This window comes from Heptranchias perlo, chromosome 2 (genome assembly GCF_035084215.1).
Source record: "Heptranchias perlo isolate sHepPer1 chromosome 2, sHepPer1.hap1, whole genome shotgun sequence".
NCBI lineage: Eukaryota > Metazoa > Chordata > Chondrichthyes > Hexanchiformes > Hexanchidae > Heptranchias > Heptranchias perlo.
The window spans coordinates 92,147,352-92,166,242 of NC_090326.1; the positions used below are offsets into that span (position 1 = coordinate 92,147,352).

Below are 18,891 nucleotides of genomic sequence, written 5' to 3' on the forward strand. Positions count from 1 at the left end.
TGTTGCAGAACTCGGATTCCTTCAACAGCTTACAGTGATCAGCTGCTACCTGGGCAGAAGGAGGATTGCAGCCTGCGATGGACTTGGCAAAATTTACTGGTAAGGAAGAGAGCATCGATTATTCTGCAATTGGTTGCACACACTGGGATCAACCATTTAATTTTTAAATGCCTTCTATTGGCCATAGCAACACTGGGCCCCAGTAAAATAATGATGTTACTAGTACTCAGCGTTGCTAAAGTCATTATGATGGAAAATGTGAAGTATGATGTCATTCCATTATTATTGCCTTATTTGAATATGTCTGCATACATTTGGGTGGGTGCCTCTGCCATCTGACGTCATTTCTGGTGGAACAGACCACACAAAGTCAAGTAGTAATTGGTAGGGAGAGGCAGTGTTATAGCTTTTTGACTGATTTTCCACCCCCACCTGCCGAACATTGCCCAAAATTAGGCAGTAATTCCTCGAAAAATCCTGCTCATAATTAGAATGCGCACACAATTATATAGTTGATTTCATTGCACTTTTTTGACCAAAGTGGTAAATTTTGAGGTTCACTTTAATGACTGTGGAAGGCATGGACATTGGTATAATATACTCAGGGTAAAATGTGAAATCCTTAATATTTCATTAAAGTGCATAATGAGCAGACAGCACCTAGTAAATCACTTAAGGATATCTTTTTTGACAGAATAGGTCTTATCTTGACTATTCATTACAGCAAATCTCAGAATCTAGCTGCCTAAACCAAAATGCTGCATACAATGCATTTCCTGGTTTCCCAACAGCAATTAGTTGTTCTGTGATCGATTGCTTTCAGAAAACCCTCCTTTTGAAGTTTAAAGAGCCCGTACCAATGTTTGTTGCCAGAGGTGCACAAGAGTTACTTATACCCAGTGTTGTGGGAACATAAATGGCAGGAAATACATTTGTAAACAATTTTACAACACCAAGTTATAGTCCAGCAATTTTATTTTAAATTCACAAGCTTTCGTAGGCTACCTCCTTCCTCAGGTGAACGATGTGGAAATGAAGTCCTCGAAATGAAGTCGCATTTATAATTCACAGAACAATGCTTGGTGATAACAGACAGTTTTTTCAACTGCCCGTTGCCAAGGCAATCAGTGTGCAGACAGACAGGTGTTACCTGCCAGGTCTCAGAATATACAAATCACCAAAAAAAAACAACAAACAAAAAAAACCCAAAAAACAGAGATAGAGAGGTAGAAACATAGAAAAGACAGCAACTGACCCATTATATTAAAAACAGATAACATTTGTTCGCTGGTGGGGTAACGTGTAGCGTGACATGAACCCAAGATCCTGGTTGAGGCCGTCCTCATGGGTGCGGAACTTGGCTATCAATTTCTGCTCGACGATTTTGCGTTGTCGTGTGTCTCGAAGGCCGCCTTGGAGTACGCTTACCCGAAGGTCGGTGGCTGAATGTCCTTGACTGCTGAAGTGCTCCCCGACTGGGAGGGAACCCTCCTCTTTTGCGATTGTTGCGCGGTGTCCGTTCATCCGTTGTCGCAGTGTCTGCATGGTCTCGCCAATGTACCATGCTCTGGGGCATCCTTTCCTGCAACGTATGAGGTAGACAACGTTGGCCGAGTCACAGGAGTATGAACCATGCACCTGGTGGGTGGTGTCCTCTCGTGTGATGGTGGTATCTGTGTCGATGATCTGGCATGTCTTGCAGAGGTTACCGCGGCAGGGTTGTGTGGTGTCGTGGACGCTGTTCTCTTGAAAGCTAGATAATTTGCTGCGAACGATGGTCTGTTTGAGGTTGGGTGGCTGTTTAAAGGCGAGTAGTGGAGGTGTGGGGATGGCCATAGCGAGGTGTTCGTCGTCATTGATGACATGTTGAAGGCTGCGGAGAACATGGCGTAGTTTCTCCGCTCCGGGGAAGTACTGGACGACAAAGGGTACTCTGTTGGTTGCGTCCCATGTTAGTCTCCTAAGGAGGTCTATGCGATTTTTTGCTGTGGCCCGTCGGAACTGTCGATCGATGAGTCGAGCGTCATATCCCGTTCTTACTAGGGCGTCTTTCAGCGTCTGTAGGTGTCCATCGCGTTCCTCCTCGTCTGAGCAGACCATCGTTCGCAGCAAATTACCTAGCTTTCAAGAGAACAGCGTCCACGACACCACACAACCCTGCCGCGGTAACCTCTGCAAGACATGCCAGATCATCGACACAGATACCACCATCACACGAGAGGACACCACCCACCAGGTGCATGGTTCATACTCCTGTGACTCGGCCAACGTTGTCTACCTCATACGTTGCAGGAAAGGATGCCCCAGAGCATGGTACATTGGTGAGACCATGCAGACACTGCGACAACGGATGAACGGACACCGCGCAACAATCGCAAAAGAGGAGGGTTCCCTCCCAGTCGGGGAGCACTTCAGCAGTCAAGGACATTCAGCCACCGACCTTCGGGTAAGCGTACTCCAAGGCGGCCTTCGAGACACACGACAACGCAAAATCGTCGAGCAGAAATTGATAGCCAAGTTCCGCACCCATGAGGACGGCCTCAACCGGGATCTTGGGTTCATGTCACGCTACACGTTACCCCACCAGCGAACAAATGTTATCTGTTTTTAATATAACGGGTCAGTTGCTGTCTTTTCTATGTTTCTACCTCTCTATCTCTGTTTTTTGGGTTTTTTTTGTTTGTTGTTTTTTTTTGGTGATTTGTATATTCTGAGACCTGGCAGGTAACACCTGTCTGTCTGCACACTGATTGCCTTGGCAACGGGCAGTTGAAAAAACTGTCTGTTATCACCAAGCATTGTTCTGTGAATTATAAATGCGACTTCATTTCGAGGACTTCATTTCCACATCGTTCACCTGAGGAAGGAGGTAGCCTCCGAAAGCTTGTGAATTTAAAATAAAATTGCTGGACTATAACTTGGTGTTGTAAAATTGTTTACAATTGTCAACCCCAGTCCATCACCGGCATCTCCACATCAGGAAATACATTGAATGACGTATTTTCTTCATTGGCATGGCATCATAATATGCCCACCCATTTACAAACATACGAACATATAAAAAAAAGTAAAAACAGCTGGTCCACCGAGTCTGTCCCATTCAGCCATGTTGCAATTAGGCAACACAACCCCTAATGCTCCCTACTCACCAGCAACCATATAATCTCCTGGGAAAAGCAAAAACGCAGCTTAAAAAAAACCCTAGGCCAATTCAGTGAAAAAACTATTCCAACCCTCAAAATTGATTAAAAGCGTGTTCCGGAAGATAACCATGAAGACGAGGTTGATGATCCCAACATCCCACTTACGTTTCTACAGAACAATGTCGACCTCCTTCAGGAACTCTTCTTGCTCCCTTTTGAACATTGCATGTGCCGGCAACTTATTCCAACGGTCAATGACACTTTGTGAAAAGAAAAACCTTCTGCTATCTAACCTAATTCTGTGCTAACTTAACATATGCGCAGTCCCTCATTCTCCATAACTTATCTAATTCAAATAATCACATGTACACATTCTAATCCCTTTATTGTTTTTAAATGCATCAATTAAGTCTGCCTGAAGTCTATGCTTTTCTAGAGTAAAAAGACCAAGCTCCCTGAGCCTATCGTGATAAGTAAGGGGTTTTAAACGAGGTATTAATCTAGTGGCCTTCCTCTGAATCTGACTTGGCGTAACTAGGTCCTGCTGCAAATTCCACCCCCACCCATACAGAAATAGTTCGTCTTGTGGTCCCTGAGCTTTTAGCAATGCGCAGTTCTATTGAAGAATAGGCAGTATGAAGTGAATATTGTACAAAAGTAGAACAGAGAAAGAAGAAAGAGGAGCAAGCAGAACTTTTGAAAGGTTGAAGTGGCATGGTAGACTGAAGGAAAATTGATAGTATGAGGCATAGAATGGTATTTTGTAGAAAGTTTGTAGAGGCAGAGAATTGCTGCTTAGAACCAGTATAGGAAGAGGCAGTAGTTGATTTTTTTTGTGTTTTTTTATAATTATAAATTTTGCTGATGGCTTGTGTGTTTCTACTAATGGTGTTTTAGCAGAATGTTGATTTTGAATTTAACGTTGGATGTGAACTAGCTATGTTTTCACAAAAAATGTTATTGGTTATCTGGAGGTTAATAGCTCACTTGAAACCCATTAATTGTCCTGAGGAAAAAGAAGCTCATATAATTATGGTTTTGTTTTGACATCATCTGAAAACACAACATCAGGTTCCACAGAAACACTGAGGACACCCAGCTTTACCTCACCACCATCTCCCTCCACCCCTCCACTGCCTCTGATTTGTCACGCTTTGTGTCCGACATGCAGCAATGGATGAGCAGAAACTTCCTCCAACTAAATATTTGGAAGACCGAAGACACAAACTCCGTTCCCTAGCCACCGACACCATCCCCCTTCCTGGCCACTGTTTGAGGCTGAAACAGACCATTTGAAACCTATTTGACCCTGAGATCAGCTTCCGACTCCATATCCGCTCTATCACCAAGACCACCAACTTCCACCTCCGGAACATTGCCCGTCTCCGCCCCTGCCTCAGCTCATCTGCTGCTGAAACCCTCATCCATGCCTTTGTTACCTCCAGACTTGACTATTCCAATGCTCTCCTGGCTGGCCTCCCATCTTCTATCCTCCATAAGCTTGAGATCATCCAAAACTCTGCTGCCTGTATCCTAACTCGCATCAAGTCCTGTTCACCCATCACCCCTGTGCTCGCTGACCTACATTGGCTCCCGGTCTGGCAATACCTTGATTTTAAAATTCTCATCCTTGTTTTCAAATCTCTCCATGGCCTCGCCTCCCTCTCTCTGCAGCCTCGTCCAGCCCTACAACCGTCTGAGATCTCTGTGCTCCTCCAATTCTTGCCTCTTGCCTGGTCCCCAATTTTAACCGCTCCACCATTGACGGCTGTGCCTTCAGCTGCCTGGGCCCTAAGCTCTGGAATTCCCTCCTTAAACCTCTCCACCTCTACCTCTCTCTCCTCCTTTTAGACACTTAAAACCTTATATTTATAATGGGGAACAGGGAAATGGCAGAGCAATTAAACAAATACTTTGGTTCTGTCTTCACGGAAGAGGACACAAATAACTTCCTAAAAATGCTAGGGAAGCAAGGGACTAGTGAGAAGGAGGAATTAAAGGGAATTAGTATTAGTAAAAAAAATGGTGCTGGAGAAAATAATGAGATTGAAAGCTGATAAATCCCCAGGGCCTGATAATCTGCATCCCTGAGTACTAAAAAAGGTAGCCATGGAAATAGTGGATGCATTAGTTGTCATCTTCCAAAGTTCTATAGATTATGGAACAGTTCCTGCCGATTGGAGGGTGGCAAATGCAACCCCACTATTTAAAAAAGGAGGGAGAGAAAATAGGGAACTACAGACCAGTTAGCCTAACATCAATAGTAGGGAAATGCTAGAGTCTGTGATAAAGGATGTGATAACAGGACACTTAGAAAATATCAGTGGGTTGAGACAAAGTCAACATGGATTTATGAAAGGGAAATCATGTTTGACAAATCTACTGGAGTTTTTTTGAGGATGTAACTGATAGAATAGATAGGGGAGAACCAGTGGATGTGGTTTATTTGGATTTTCAGAAGGCCTTTGATAAAGTCCCACATAAGAGGTTATTGCGCAAAATTAAAGCACATGGGATTAGAATCATAGAATCATAGAAGTTTACAACATGGAAACAGGCCCTTCGGCCCAACATGTCCATGTCGCCCAGTTTATACCACTAAGCTAGTCCCAATTGCCTGCACTTGGCCCATATCCCTCTATACCCATCTTACCCATGTAACTGTCCAAATGCTTTTTAAAAGACAAAATTGTACCCGCCTCTACTACTGCCTCTGGCAGCTCGTTCCAGACACTCACCACCCTTTGAGTGAAAAAATTGCCCCTCTGGACCCTTTTATATTGCAGTAATCTCCTCTCACCTTAAATCTATGCCCCCTCGTTATAGACTCCCCTACCTTTGGGAAAAGATTTTGACTATCTACCTTATCTATGCCCCTCATTATTTTATAGACTTCTATAAGATCACCCCTAAACCTCCTACTCTCCAGGGAAAAAAGTCTCAGTCTATCCAACCTCTCCCTATAAGTCAAACCATCAAGTCCCGGTAGCATCCTAGTAAATCTTTTCTGCACTCTTTCTAGTTTAATAATATCCTTTCTATAATAGGGTGACCAGAACTGTACACAGTATTCCAAGTGTGGCCGTACTAATGTCTTGTACAACTTCAACAAGACATCCCAACTCCTGTATTCAATGTTCTGACCAATGAAACCAAGCATGCTGAATGCCTTCTTCACCACCCTATCCACCTGTGACTCCACTTTCAAGGAGCTATGAACCTGTACTCCTAGATCTCTTTGTTCTATAACTCTCCCCAACGCCCTACCATTAACGGAGTAGGTCCTGGCCCGATTCGATCTACCAAAATGCATCACCTCACATTTATCTAAATTAAACTCCATCTGCCATTCATCGGCCCACTGGCCCAATTTATCAAGATCCTGTTGCAATCCTAGATAACCTTCTTCACTGTCCACAATGCCACCAATCTTGGTGTCATCTGCAAACTTACTAACCATGCCTCCTAAATTCTCATCCAAATCATTAATATAAATGACAAATAACAGCGGACCCAGTACCGATCCCTGAGGCACACCGCTGGTCACAGGCCTCCAGTTTGAAAAACAACCCTCTACAACCACCCTCTGACTTCTGTCGTCAATTCAATTTTGTATCCAATTGGCTACCTCACCTTGGATCCCATGAGATTTAACCTTATGTAACAACCTACCGTGCGGTACCTTGTCAAAGGCTTTGCTGAAGTCCATGTAGACCACGTCTACTGCACAGCCCTCATCTATCTTCTTGGTTACCCCTTCAAAAAACTCAATCAAATTCGTGAGACATGATTTTCCTCTCACAAAAGCATGCTGACTGTTCCTAATCAGTCCCTGCCTCTCCAAATGCCTGTAGATCCAGTCTCTCAGAATACCCTCTAACAACTTACCCACTACAGATGTCAGGCTCACCGGTCTGTAGTTCCCAGGCTTTTCCCTGCCGCCCTTCTTAAACAAAGGCACAACATTTGCTACCCTCCAATCCTCGGGCACCTCACCTGTAGCTGTCGATGATTCAAATATCTCTGCTAGGGGACCCGCAATTTTCTCCCTAACCTCCCATGACGTCCTGGGATAAATTTCATCAGGTCCCGGAGATTTATCTACCTTGATGCGCGTTAAGACTTCCAGCACCTCCCTCTCTGTAATATGTACACTCCTGAAGACATCACTATTTCCCCAAGTTCCCTAACATCCATGCCTTTCTCAACCGTAAATACCGATGTGAAATATTCATTTAGGATCTCACCCATCTCTTGTGGTTCCGCACATAGATGACCTTGTTGATCCTTAAGAGGCCCTACTCTCTCCCTAGTTACTCTTTTGCCCTTTATGTATTTGTAGAAGCTCTTTAGATTCTCCTTTGCCTTATCTGCCAAAGCAATCTCATGTCCCCTTTATGCCCTCCTGATTTCTCTCTTAACTCTACTCCGGCAATCTCTATACTCTTCAAGGGATCCACTTGATCCCAGCTGCCTATGCATGTCATATGCCTCCTTCTTCTTTTTGACTAGGGCCACTAGGATTGGGGGTAATTTACTGGCATGGATTGAAAATTGGTTAACAGACAAGAAACAGAGAGTAGGAATAAATGGGTCTTTTTTGGGGTGGCGGGCAGTGACTAGTGGGGTACCGCAGGGATTAGTGCTTGGGCCCCAGCTATTCACAATATATATCAATGATTTGGATGATGGAACCAAATGTAATATTTCCAAGTTTGCTGACGACAAAACTAGGTGGGATCGTGAGTTGTGAGGAGGACGCAAAAAGGCTTCAAGGTGATTTGGACAAGTTGAGTGAGTGGGCAAATACATGGTAGATGCTGTAAAATGTGGATAAATGTGAAGTTATCCACTTCGGAAGGAAAAACAGAAAGGCAGAGTATTATTTAAATGGTGATAGATTGGAGAATGTTGATATACAAAGGGACCTTGGTGTCCTTGTACACCAGTCACTGAAAGCAAACATGCAGGTGCAGCAAGCAGTTAGGAAGGCAAATGGTATGTTGGCCTTCATTGCAAGAGGATTTGAGTACAGGAGCAAGGATGTCTTACTGCAGTTGTACAGGGCCTTGGTGAGACCACACCCGGAGTATTGTGTGCAGTTTTGGTCTCCTTACCTAAGAAAGGATATACTTGCCATAGAGGGAGTGCAGCGAAGGTTCACCAGACTGATTCCTGGGATGGCAGGACTGTCGTATGAAGAGAGATTGGGTCGACTCGGCCTGTATTCACTCGAGTTTAGAAGAATGAGAGGGGATCTTATTGAAACATATTAAATTCTGACAGGGCTAGACAGACTGGATGCAGGGAGGCTGTTTCCCCTGGCTGGGGGGGTCCAGAGCGAGGGGTCACAGTCTCAGGATACGGGGTAGGACATTTAGGACTGAGATGAGGAGAAATTTCTTCACTCAGAGTGTGGTGAACCTGTGGAATTCTCTACCACAGAAGGCTGTGGAGGCCAAGTCACTGAATATATTTAAGAAAGAGCTAGATAGATTTCTAGACACAAAGGCATCAGGGGATATGGGGAGAGAGCGGGAATATGGTATTAAGATAGAGGATCAGCCATGATCATATTGAATGGCAGAGCAGGCTCGAAGGGCCGAATGGCCCCCTCCTGCTCCTATTTTCTATGTTTCTTTGTTTACCTCTTTGACCAAGCTTTTGGTCATCTGTCCTAATATCTCCTTATACGGCTCGGTGTCAAATTTTGTTTGGTAACACTCCTGTGAAGCACTTTGGGTCGTTTTACTACGTTAATGACAGTATACAAAGGCAAGTTGTTGTTGTTATGGCAATATTATATTCTCTGTAGATGCGGAAAGCATTGTTAGAGATCTACAAATGGAGAAACATCTGCCTGGGACTGTACAAATGATAATTACTATTTAAAAAGAGTGACAAATCAGCATATAAATACATATATTAGGCATAGTTTGTTTTAATGGATCACTGTTTGATGGCAACTGTCTCTAACAAAACAGTGATATATCGGAGCTGCAGAAGAAAATATGCTAACAAGGAAGGCAAAGAATCGGCCTGTGTCCATCGTGCAAACTTGGTATGATTTTTTTTTAATAGAATCTATAGTGTACCACTATTTTTTATCAGAAACAAAACAAAAAAAGGCTTTTTTTCTGGTGGATTTTGAGATAACTCATTGGTGTAGGAATTGGTTATGGCCCATTTTCAGGCGTTGTGTGTGCCTGAACCGGGAGGCCCAAAGCTTGCCCTAAATTGGGCATCAGGCCTCATTTCAATACTTTGAGTGAGGGGCTGGCTCTTGTCGTGCCTCCGGAGGGACCTTACCTATTTCAAGGGGATCAATTTGGGCTACTAGTCTTTACAGACAGCGGTCCTCAGATAAGTCCCAGGGCAGGAAGAGGATCTTAGGCCAGCAGCGGCCCTCAGGAGTGTTGTTAAGCTGGGAGGAGCACTCCTGCTCCTCCTGGCTCCACATAAAACTTTAAAAAAAAAATTTGCTAATCTTTTGGTTGGCGACTGCTGAAGAATTATGAGAAGAGCAGCCCTGGCACCCGCTCTGCTCTGTCCAGTTTAGGATAGGGGTCCAACGCATTAAGCCCCTCATTTGCATCTGTAATGGGCCGAACACCTGTTTTAGCGGGTGTCTGGATAATCGTCCAACCCAATTTGGACTGCAAGTCAGAACCGCAAAACTGGTGCTTTTTGGCCCCCGAAATACGGGCGCAGCAGGGTCCAATTTCTCCCCCATTTTTTCCCCGCCTCATTGGATAAGGGAAGGGGATAGGGTGGTGAGAGTATCTGTAAACTGAGTTCATATGTAAACAATGGTATGTAATGAAAGGAAGAAATATTTTTCTTCAACTATGCATTTGCATAAGACCTGTGAATCGTTCTTTGTATACTAGCATAGAGTATATCAAGACTTATCAAAACCATTCCCTGCATTTTATGTTGTGGCAAGCAACAGTCTTTAAATTGTGCAGCTAATAAGCTTGTGCTTGTTAAAATCTTACCTTAATGATTTTTTGTATTAACGCAGAGAAGTGCGAAGTGATACATTTTGGCAGGAAGAATGAGGAAAGGCAATATAAACTAAATGGTACAATTCTAAAGGGGGTGGAGGAGTAGAGAGGCCTGGGGGTATATGTGCATAAATCTTTGAAGATGGCAGGACAGGTTGAGAAAGCAGTTTAAAAAGTACACGGGATCCTGAGCTTTATAAATAGAGGCATAGAGTACAAAAGCAAGGAAGTTATGTTGAACCTTCATAAAACACTGGTTCAGCAACAGCTGGAGTTGTGTCCAGTTCTGGGCACTGCACTTTAGGAAGGATATGAAGGCCTTAGAGAGAGTGCAGAAAAGATTTACTAGAATGGTTCCAGGGTCATCAGTTACATAGATAGACTGGAGAATTTGTTCTCCTTAGAACAGAGACGGTTGAGAGGAGATTTGATAGAAGTGTTCAAAATTATGAAGGGTTCAGATAAAGTAAATAAAGAGAAACTGTTCCCATTGGCGGAAGGGTTGAGAACCAGAGGACACAGATTTAAGGTGATTGGCAAAAGGACCAATAGCGACATGAGGAAAAACGTTTTTATGCAGCGAGTAGTTATGGTCTGGAATGTGCTGCCTGAAAGGGTGGTGGAAGTAGATTTAAACATGGCTTTCAAAAAGGAATTGGATAAATACTTGAAGAGAAAAAATTTGCAGGGCTACGGGGAAATAGCTGGGGAATGGGACTAACTGGATTGCTCTTACAAATTGCCGGCAACGGCTCGATGGGCCGAATGGCCGCCTTCTCTGCTGTAACCATTCTATGTACTTCATTTGTAATTGGCAAAAACATTTTTTTCCATTAGTGTAGTTTATATTTTTATGCTTCCTTCTCACCAGAGATGTTTTTGATGCATTATAACATAGGAATAGGCCATTCAGCCCCTTTAGCCTGTTCCGCCATTCAATTAGATCATGACTGATCTGTATCTCAACTCCATTTACCCATCTTGGTTCCATATCAAAATTATATATAGAATTTACAGCACAGAAACAGGCCATTCGGTCCAACTGGACTATGCCGGTGTTTATGCTCCACATGAGCCTCCTCCCACCCTACTATAATCATATCCTTCTATTCCTTTCCCCCCCATGTATTTATCTAGCTTCCCTTTAAATGCATCTATGCTACTCGCCTCAACCATTCCATGCGGTAGCGAGTTCCACATTCTCTGGGCCCGATTTTACCAGGGGTGCGGGTTCCTGGCGGATGGGCAAGCACGCGCCCGGTGAAATTAGTGGGTTTCCCGCACGATCGCAGCAGGCAACCCACTAATTGGATTCACTTACCTGCTCCTCCAGGTTCCCCGCTGCTGATCTGCGCGTCGGGCGGGCTGCGCATGCGCAGTAAGATCTGTCAGCTGGAGGCGCTCTATTTAAAGGGGCAGTCCTCCACTGACAGATGCTGCAACCAATAGCAAAGATGACTGCATGGAGCAGCCCAGGGGGAAGGCTGCTCCCAGTTTAATGATGCCTCACCCCAGGTATCAATACATGGGGTGAGGAGGAGGGTGAAGACAGAGATCTTACACCCGGCGGGCGGGAGGAAGCGGCCCGCCTTCGCCACCAGGAAGGCCTGGCTCGAGGTGGCAGAGGAGGTCATCTGTGCCACCAACATATCACGCACCTGCATACAGTGCAGGAGGCGGTCCAATGACCTCAGTAGGTCAGCCACAGTGAGTACACGTAGTCTTTCCCCTACACTCCGTCTGCCACAGCACTGCCCCACCCCACATCTCTTTCGGCACTGCCAACACTACTCTGTCACATCACCCCTCATACCCACTCAAACCCCATCCTCATCTTACCTGCACCTACTCACCTCGCCAGTACTCACCCCGCCACTACCACTCAACCCAATCCTCATACAATCTCATGGCTCTATCCCATACTCACCCTCTCGTGCATCTCTCTCACGGCCAGCCTCACTCAACCTGCCACCACCTGTGCTGCAGCCACAGGGCATGCATCACATATGTGCAGTAGGCAGCGTAAGGCAAACGTGTCGTGAGCATGAAGGGGATGCACAAGGGTGTTTGAGGGTTTGTCATGGTTGTTACTTATATTGAATTTCAGAACAACTCACATCACACATTATATTGGTGTGGAGATGCCGGTGATGGACTGGGGTTGACAATTGTAAACAATTTTACAACATCAAGTTATAGTGCAACAATTTTATTTTAAAATTCACAAGCTTTCGGAGGCTTCCTCCTTCCTCAGGTGAATGTCAAGAAATCCTCGAACCTCTCGCATTTATAAATCACAGAACAATACCTGGTGATTACAGATAGTCTTTTCAACTGCCTGTTGCCAAGGCAACCAAAGTGTTCAGACAGATAGGTGTTACCTACAGGGCCACCGAATATACAAACGGCCAGAACAAAAAAAAAACAGAGAGAGAGAGAGGCAGAAACATCCGGAAGGAAAAGACAGCAATTGACCCGTTATATTAAAAATAGATAACTTTTGTTCGCTGGTGGGGTTACGTGTTGCGTGACATGAACCCAAGATCCCGGTTGAGGCCGTCCTCATGGGTGCGGAACTTGGCTATCAATTTCTGCTCGACGATTTTGCGTTGTCGTGTGTCTCGAAGGCCGCCTTGGAGTACGCTTACCCGAAGGTCGGTGGCTGAATGTCCTTGACAGCTGAAGTGTTCCCCGACTGGGAGGGAACCCTCCTGTCTGGCGATTGTTGTGCGGTGTCCGTTCATCCGTTGTCGCAGCGTCTGCGTGGTCTCGCCAATGTACCATGCTTTGGGGCATCCTTTCCTGCAACGTATGAGGTAGACAACGTTGGCCGAGTCACAGGAGTATGAACCATGCACCTGGTGGGTGGTGTCCTCTCGTGTGATGGTGGTATCTGTGTCGATGATCTGGCATGTCTTGCAGAGGTTACCGTGGCAGGGTTGTGTGGTGTCGTGGACGCTGTTCTCCTGAAGGCTGGGTAATTTGCTGCGAACGATGGTCTGTTTGAGGTTGGGTGGCTGTTTAAAGGCGAGTAGTGGAGGTGTGGGGATGGCCATAGCAAGGTGTTCGTCGTCATTGATGACATGTTGAAGGCTGCGGAGAACATGGCGTAGTTTCTCCGCTCCGGGGAAGTACTGGACGACGAAGGGTACTCTGTTGGTTGCGTCCCGTGTTAGTCTTCTGAGGAGGTCTATGCGATTTTTCGCTGTGGCCCGTCTGAACTGTCGATCGATGAGTCGAGCGTCATATCCCGTTCTTACTAGGGCGTCTTTCAGCGTCTGTAGGTGTCCATCGCGTTCCTCCTCGTCTGAGCAGACCCTGTGTATTCGCAGGGCCTGTCCATAGGGGATGGCCTCTTTGACGTGGTTAGGGTGGAAGCTGGAAAAGTGGAGCATCGTGAGGTTGTCCGTGGGCTTGCGGTAGAGTGAGGTGCTGAGGTGCCCGTCTTTGATGGAGATTCGTGTGTCCAAGAAAGAAACTGATTCTGAGGAGTAGTCCATGGTGAGCTTGATGGTGGGATGGAACTTGTTGATGTTATCGTGTAGTCTCTTTAGTGATTCCTTGCCGTGGGTCCATAGAAAGAAAATGTCGTCGATGTTTCTGGTGTATAGCGTTGGTTGGAGGTCCTGTGCAGTGAAGAAGTCCTGCTCGAACTTGTGCATGAAAATGTTGGCGTATTGGGGTGCAAATTTGGTCCCCATGGCTGTTCCGTGTGTTTGGGTAAAGAACTGGTTATCGAAGGTGATGACATTGTGATCCAGGATGAAGCGGATGAGTTGTAGGATGGCGTCTGGAGATTGGCTGTTGTTGGTGTTGAGTATTGATGCTGTCGCAGCGATGCCGTCATCGTGGGGGATACTGGTGTAGAGTGCTGAGATGTCCATCGTGGTGAGAAGTGTTCCTGGTTCAACTGGTCCGTGGGTACTGAGTTTTTGTAGGAAGTCTGTAGTGTCGCGACAGAAGCTGGGGGTTCCCTGTACGATGGGTTTCAGGATGCCCTCGATGTATCCAGAGAGGTTCTCACACAGGGTTCCGTTGCCTGATACGATAGGACGTCTGGGTGTGTTGGCTTTGTGTGTCTTTGGCAGTAGTGGTGCCACATTATATTGGCACCACTACTGCCATGTCTTCGCCAATCCTGTCCGGTTTGTGCAATAATGCCCGCTCCTGGGTATCACTATGAGTACCCACCACTGATGCCACCCATTGTGTCACTGCAGAGTGGGTGTAGGTGTATTTGCAGGGCTCTTCTGCGCAGACGACTGAGAGACATCGGCGATGTCCCCGGTTGCACCCTGGAAGGCTGTGGAGGAGAAGTTCGGGAGGGCAGTGGTGACTTTGACAGCGACAGGTAGGATGATGGTGCACGGGCCAGCCAGGAGCAGCTCGGCATGAAAGAGGCTGCAGATGTCCACGGCTACATGTCGAGTGACTCTGAGCCTCTGTGTGCACTGCTGCTCAGAGAGGTCCAGGAGGCTGAGCCTCGGTCTGTGGACCCTGTGGCGAGGGTAGTGCCCTCTGCGATGCATCTCTCTCTGCGGTAGACCTCCCTCCTGCTGTACAGGTGGTTGTGTCACAGCATTCTGTTGTGGAGCTCCACGTGTCAGAGGTGGACGGCGTGGATGGCGAGGCTGGTGATGCTGTTCGCCCTCCGAGGATGTCATGACTGCAGCTACGGCGGCCCCCATCCGCAAGATGTGCATCTGAGGGGGTTCGCAAGGTAGGTACATGTCTCCGGACCCCGGGGTAAGTGTGCAGGTTGGTAACTTTGACCGTCAGGAGGAGGGTGGTGGAGGCCACACTTTGTCCCAAGTGACAGAGTGGCCTCCTGCAATGGGTGAGGGTCTCCCCGCCCCCCACCTGTCAAATGGACCTTTGCAGCTGCCACAGGCTGACAGCTGCAACACGTCCATTCGATCTGGGAGTGTTTCCCCCAGTGCGTGAAACAGTCCCATGTTGATCCAAAATCACACACAGTCCCTTAATCAGGTCAGTCAATGACCTGAAATAGCTAAGTAAATACTCTCAAGTGGCATCCCGCTGGCTTTAATTGCCTGCGAGATTCCCACCAGCGGGGGCTGTGCGCGCACGCCGGCGCTTCAGCGGGGAACCCGGAAGTGGGTGGGATCGAGGCGGGATCCGGTCGGGATCCTGGATTTCGCAATTTTCGAGGCCCCCCCGCCGAGAACGCACCCGATAGCGGGTGCTACAATCGGGCCCTCTGAGTAAAGGAGTTTCTCCTGAATTCCTTATTAGGTTTATCTTGTATTCATGGCCCCTCGCTTTGGATTCCCCTACAAGCAGAAACATTTTCTCTACGTCTATCTATCAAATCCCTTCATAATTTTAAAGACCTCTATAAGGTCACCCCTCAGCCTTCTCTTTTCTAGTGAAAAGAGTCCCAACCTGTTCTGTTGGTTCCCTTAATGCTCTTGCCTAATAAAAATCTATCAAATTTTGTTTTGAAATTTTCAGTTGATGTAGCCTCAACAGCTTTTTGGGGGAGTAAGTTCCAGGTTTCCACTCCCTTTTGTGTGAAGAAGTGCTTCCTGACATCACCCCTGAACAGCCAAGGTCTGACTTTAAAATTGTGCCACCTTGTTCTGGACTACCCCCAGCAGAAGAAATAGGGCTCGATATTACCAGGGCGGCGGGTTCGCGGCGGGGGGGGGGGGGGCGATTGGGCGCGTGGGTAACGCGCCCGGTGAAATCAGTCTGCCCCGGGCGCAATCGCAGGCTAATTGGATCCACTTACCTCTTGTTCCGGGTTCCCCGCTGCTGATCTGCGCGGCGGGCGGACTGCACATGTGCAGTAAGGTCTGTCAGCTGGAGGAGCTCTATTTAAAGGGGCAGTCCTCCACTGACAGATGCTGCAAGAAATAGGAAAAATTACAGCATGGAGCAGCCCAGGGGGAAGGCTGCTCCGAGGTTTAATAATGCCTCACTCCAGGTATCATTGGATGGGGTGAGGAGGAGGGGGAGGACAGAGATCTTCCCCCCCGGCGGGCGGGAGGAAGCGGCCTGCCTCTGCCACCAAGAAGGCCTGGCTCGAGGTGGCAGAGGAGGTCACCTGCACCACCAACATATCGCCCACCTGCATACGGTGCAGAAGGCGCTGCAATGACCTCAGTAGGTCAGCCAAAGTGAGTACACTTACTCATTCCCCTACCCTCCGTCTGCCACATCACCGCCCCCACCCCACATCTGCTTCTGCACAGCCAACACTACTCTGTCACATCACCCCTCACACCCACTCAAACCTCATCGTCGTCTTACCTGCACTTACTCACCTCGCCAGTACTCATCCCGCCACTACCACTCAACCCAATCCTCATACAATCTCATGGCTCTATCTCATACTCACCCTCTCATGCATCTCTTTCACAGTCAGCCTCACTCAACCTGCCACTACCTGCACTGCAGCCACAGGGCATGCATCACATATGTGTGGTAGGCAGCGTAAGGCAAACGTGTCGTGAGCATGAAGGGGATGCACAAAGTTGTTTGAGGGTTTGTCATGGTTTTTACTTATATTGAATTTCTGACCAACTCATATTACATATTATATTGGCACCACTACTGCCACGTCTTTGCGAATCTTGTCTGGTTTGTGCAATAATGCCCTTTCCTGAGGATCACAATGAAGACCCACAACTGATGCCACCCATTGTGTCACTGCAGAGTTGGTGTAGGTGTATTTGCAGGGCTCTTTTGTGCAGACGACTGAGAGACGTCGGCGATGTCCCCGGTGGCACCCTGGAAGGATGCGGAGGAGAAGTTGTTGAGGGCAGTGGTGACTTTGACAGCGACAGGTAAGAAGATGGTGCTCGGGCCAGCCGGGAGCAGCTCGGCATGAAGGAGGCTGCAGATGTCCATGACTACATATCAAGTGACTCTGAGCCTCCGTGTGCACTGCTGCTCAGAGAGGTCCAGGAAGCAGAGCCTCCGTCTGTGTACCCTGTGGCGAGGGTAGTGCCTTCTCTCTGCGGTTGCCCTCCCTCCTGCTGTGTAGGTGGATGTGTCACAGCACTGTGTTGTGGAGCTCCACGTGTCAGAGGTGGACGGCTTGGCCGGCGAGGCTGGTGATGCTGTTCGTCCTCCGAGGAGGTCATGACTGCAGCTATGGCGGCCCCCATCTGGAAGATGTACATTTGAGGAGGTCCGCAAGGTAGGTACATGTCTCCGGACCCCGGGGTAAGTGTGCAAGTTGGTGAATTTGATTGTCAGGAGGAGGGTGGTGGAGGCCAAACTTTGTCCAAAGTGAGAGTGGCCTCCTGCAAAGAGTGAGGGTCTCCCCCCCCCCCCCCCCCCCCACCTGTCAAATGGACCTTTGCAGCTGTCACAGGCTGATGGCTGCAACACGTCCATTTGAACTGGGAGTGTTTCCCCCAGTACGGGAAACAGTCCCAGTTGTTTGTAAAATCCCAACCCTCCTGAAATATCTCGTTAATCAGGTCTGTAAACGACCTGAAATACCTAAATAAATATCTTAAGTGGCACCACGCCAGCTTTAATTGCCGGCGGGAGTCCCACATGCGGGGGCTGCGCGCACATGTCAGCGCGTCTGTGGGAAACCCGGAAGTGGGCGGGTTGGAGCCGGGCTCCCGACCCGCCCTGGGAATCCCCGATTTTCGGAGCCCCCCCGGCCAGGAACGCACCCGATTGCGGGTGCTAAAATCGACCCCATAGTTTCTTTCTATCTACCCCATCAAATCCTTTAATCACCTTAAACACTTCAATTAGATCACCCCGTAACCTTCTATACTCAAGGGAATACAAGCCTAGTCTGTGCAACCTGTTCTCATAATTTAATCCTTTTAGCTCCGGTATCATTCTGGTGAATCTGTGCTGCACCCCCTCCAAGGTCAGTATATCCTCCCTGAGATACGGTGCCCAGAACTGAATGCAGTACTTTAAATGGGATCGAACTAGATCTTTATACAACTGTAACATAACTTCTATCCCTTTGTATTCCAGCCCCCTTGAAATAAATTGTAAACAATTTTACAACACCAAGTTATAGTCCAGCAATTTTATTTTAAATTCACAAGCTTTCGGAGGCTTCCTCCTTCCTCAGGTAAGGAGGAAGGAGGAAGGAGGAAGCCTCCGAAAGCTTGTGAATTTAAAATAAAATTGCTGGACTATAACTTGGTGTTGTAAAATTGTTTACAATTGTCAACCCCAGTCCATCACCGGCATCTCCACACCCTTGAAATAAAGACCAACGTTCCATTAACCTTTTAAATTATTTTTTATACCTGGCCACTAGCTTTTAGTGATTTCTGTACTTGGACCCCTAAATCTCCAAGCTCCTTCACAGTTCCTAGCTTCTCACTATTTAGAAAATGCTCTGATCTATCTTTCTTAGGTCCAAAGTGGATGACCTCACACTTCCCCTCATTGAATTCCATCTGCTATATTTGCCCACTCACTTAATCTATCGAAGTCCATTTGCAACTTTCTGCTCCCATCTACACTATTTACAGTGCCACCTAACAAATAACATCAGTGAGAGCACCGACAAGTTGAAATTGTGATATTGAAGCACTCTTTCTGTTTTCCATAGACCTATCTTCATTTGACCATCTAGAACTTGATGCTTCATTGTCATGCCCTGGAACAAGAGACAAAACATGTGCTCATTGGGATCACACAGTCGAGCTTTATGTGTGCTGTGTGCGGAACAGCTCATACTGCAATCTTGAACTTGGAAGATGGATTACGCCATTCCGCAGGTAAAC

At 47.1% G+C, this 18,891-nt stretch overlaps 1 protein-coding gene across 1 annotated transcript in view; it reads left to right on the forward strand.

Moving 5' to 3' along the window:
* Positions 1–18,891, forward strand: part of si:dkey-256h2.1 (uncharacterized protein LOC337520 homolog) — a 209,246-nt gene that overhangs the window by 88,269 nt on the left and 102,086 nt on the right. Inside the window, exon 7 of the mRNA XM_068004185.1 lies at positions 18,717–18,885. Within this exon, the coding sequence (XP_067860286.1) occupies positions 18,717–18,885 (169 nt within the window). The remainder of the gene's footprint in view (positions 1–18,716; positions 18,886–18,891) is intronic.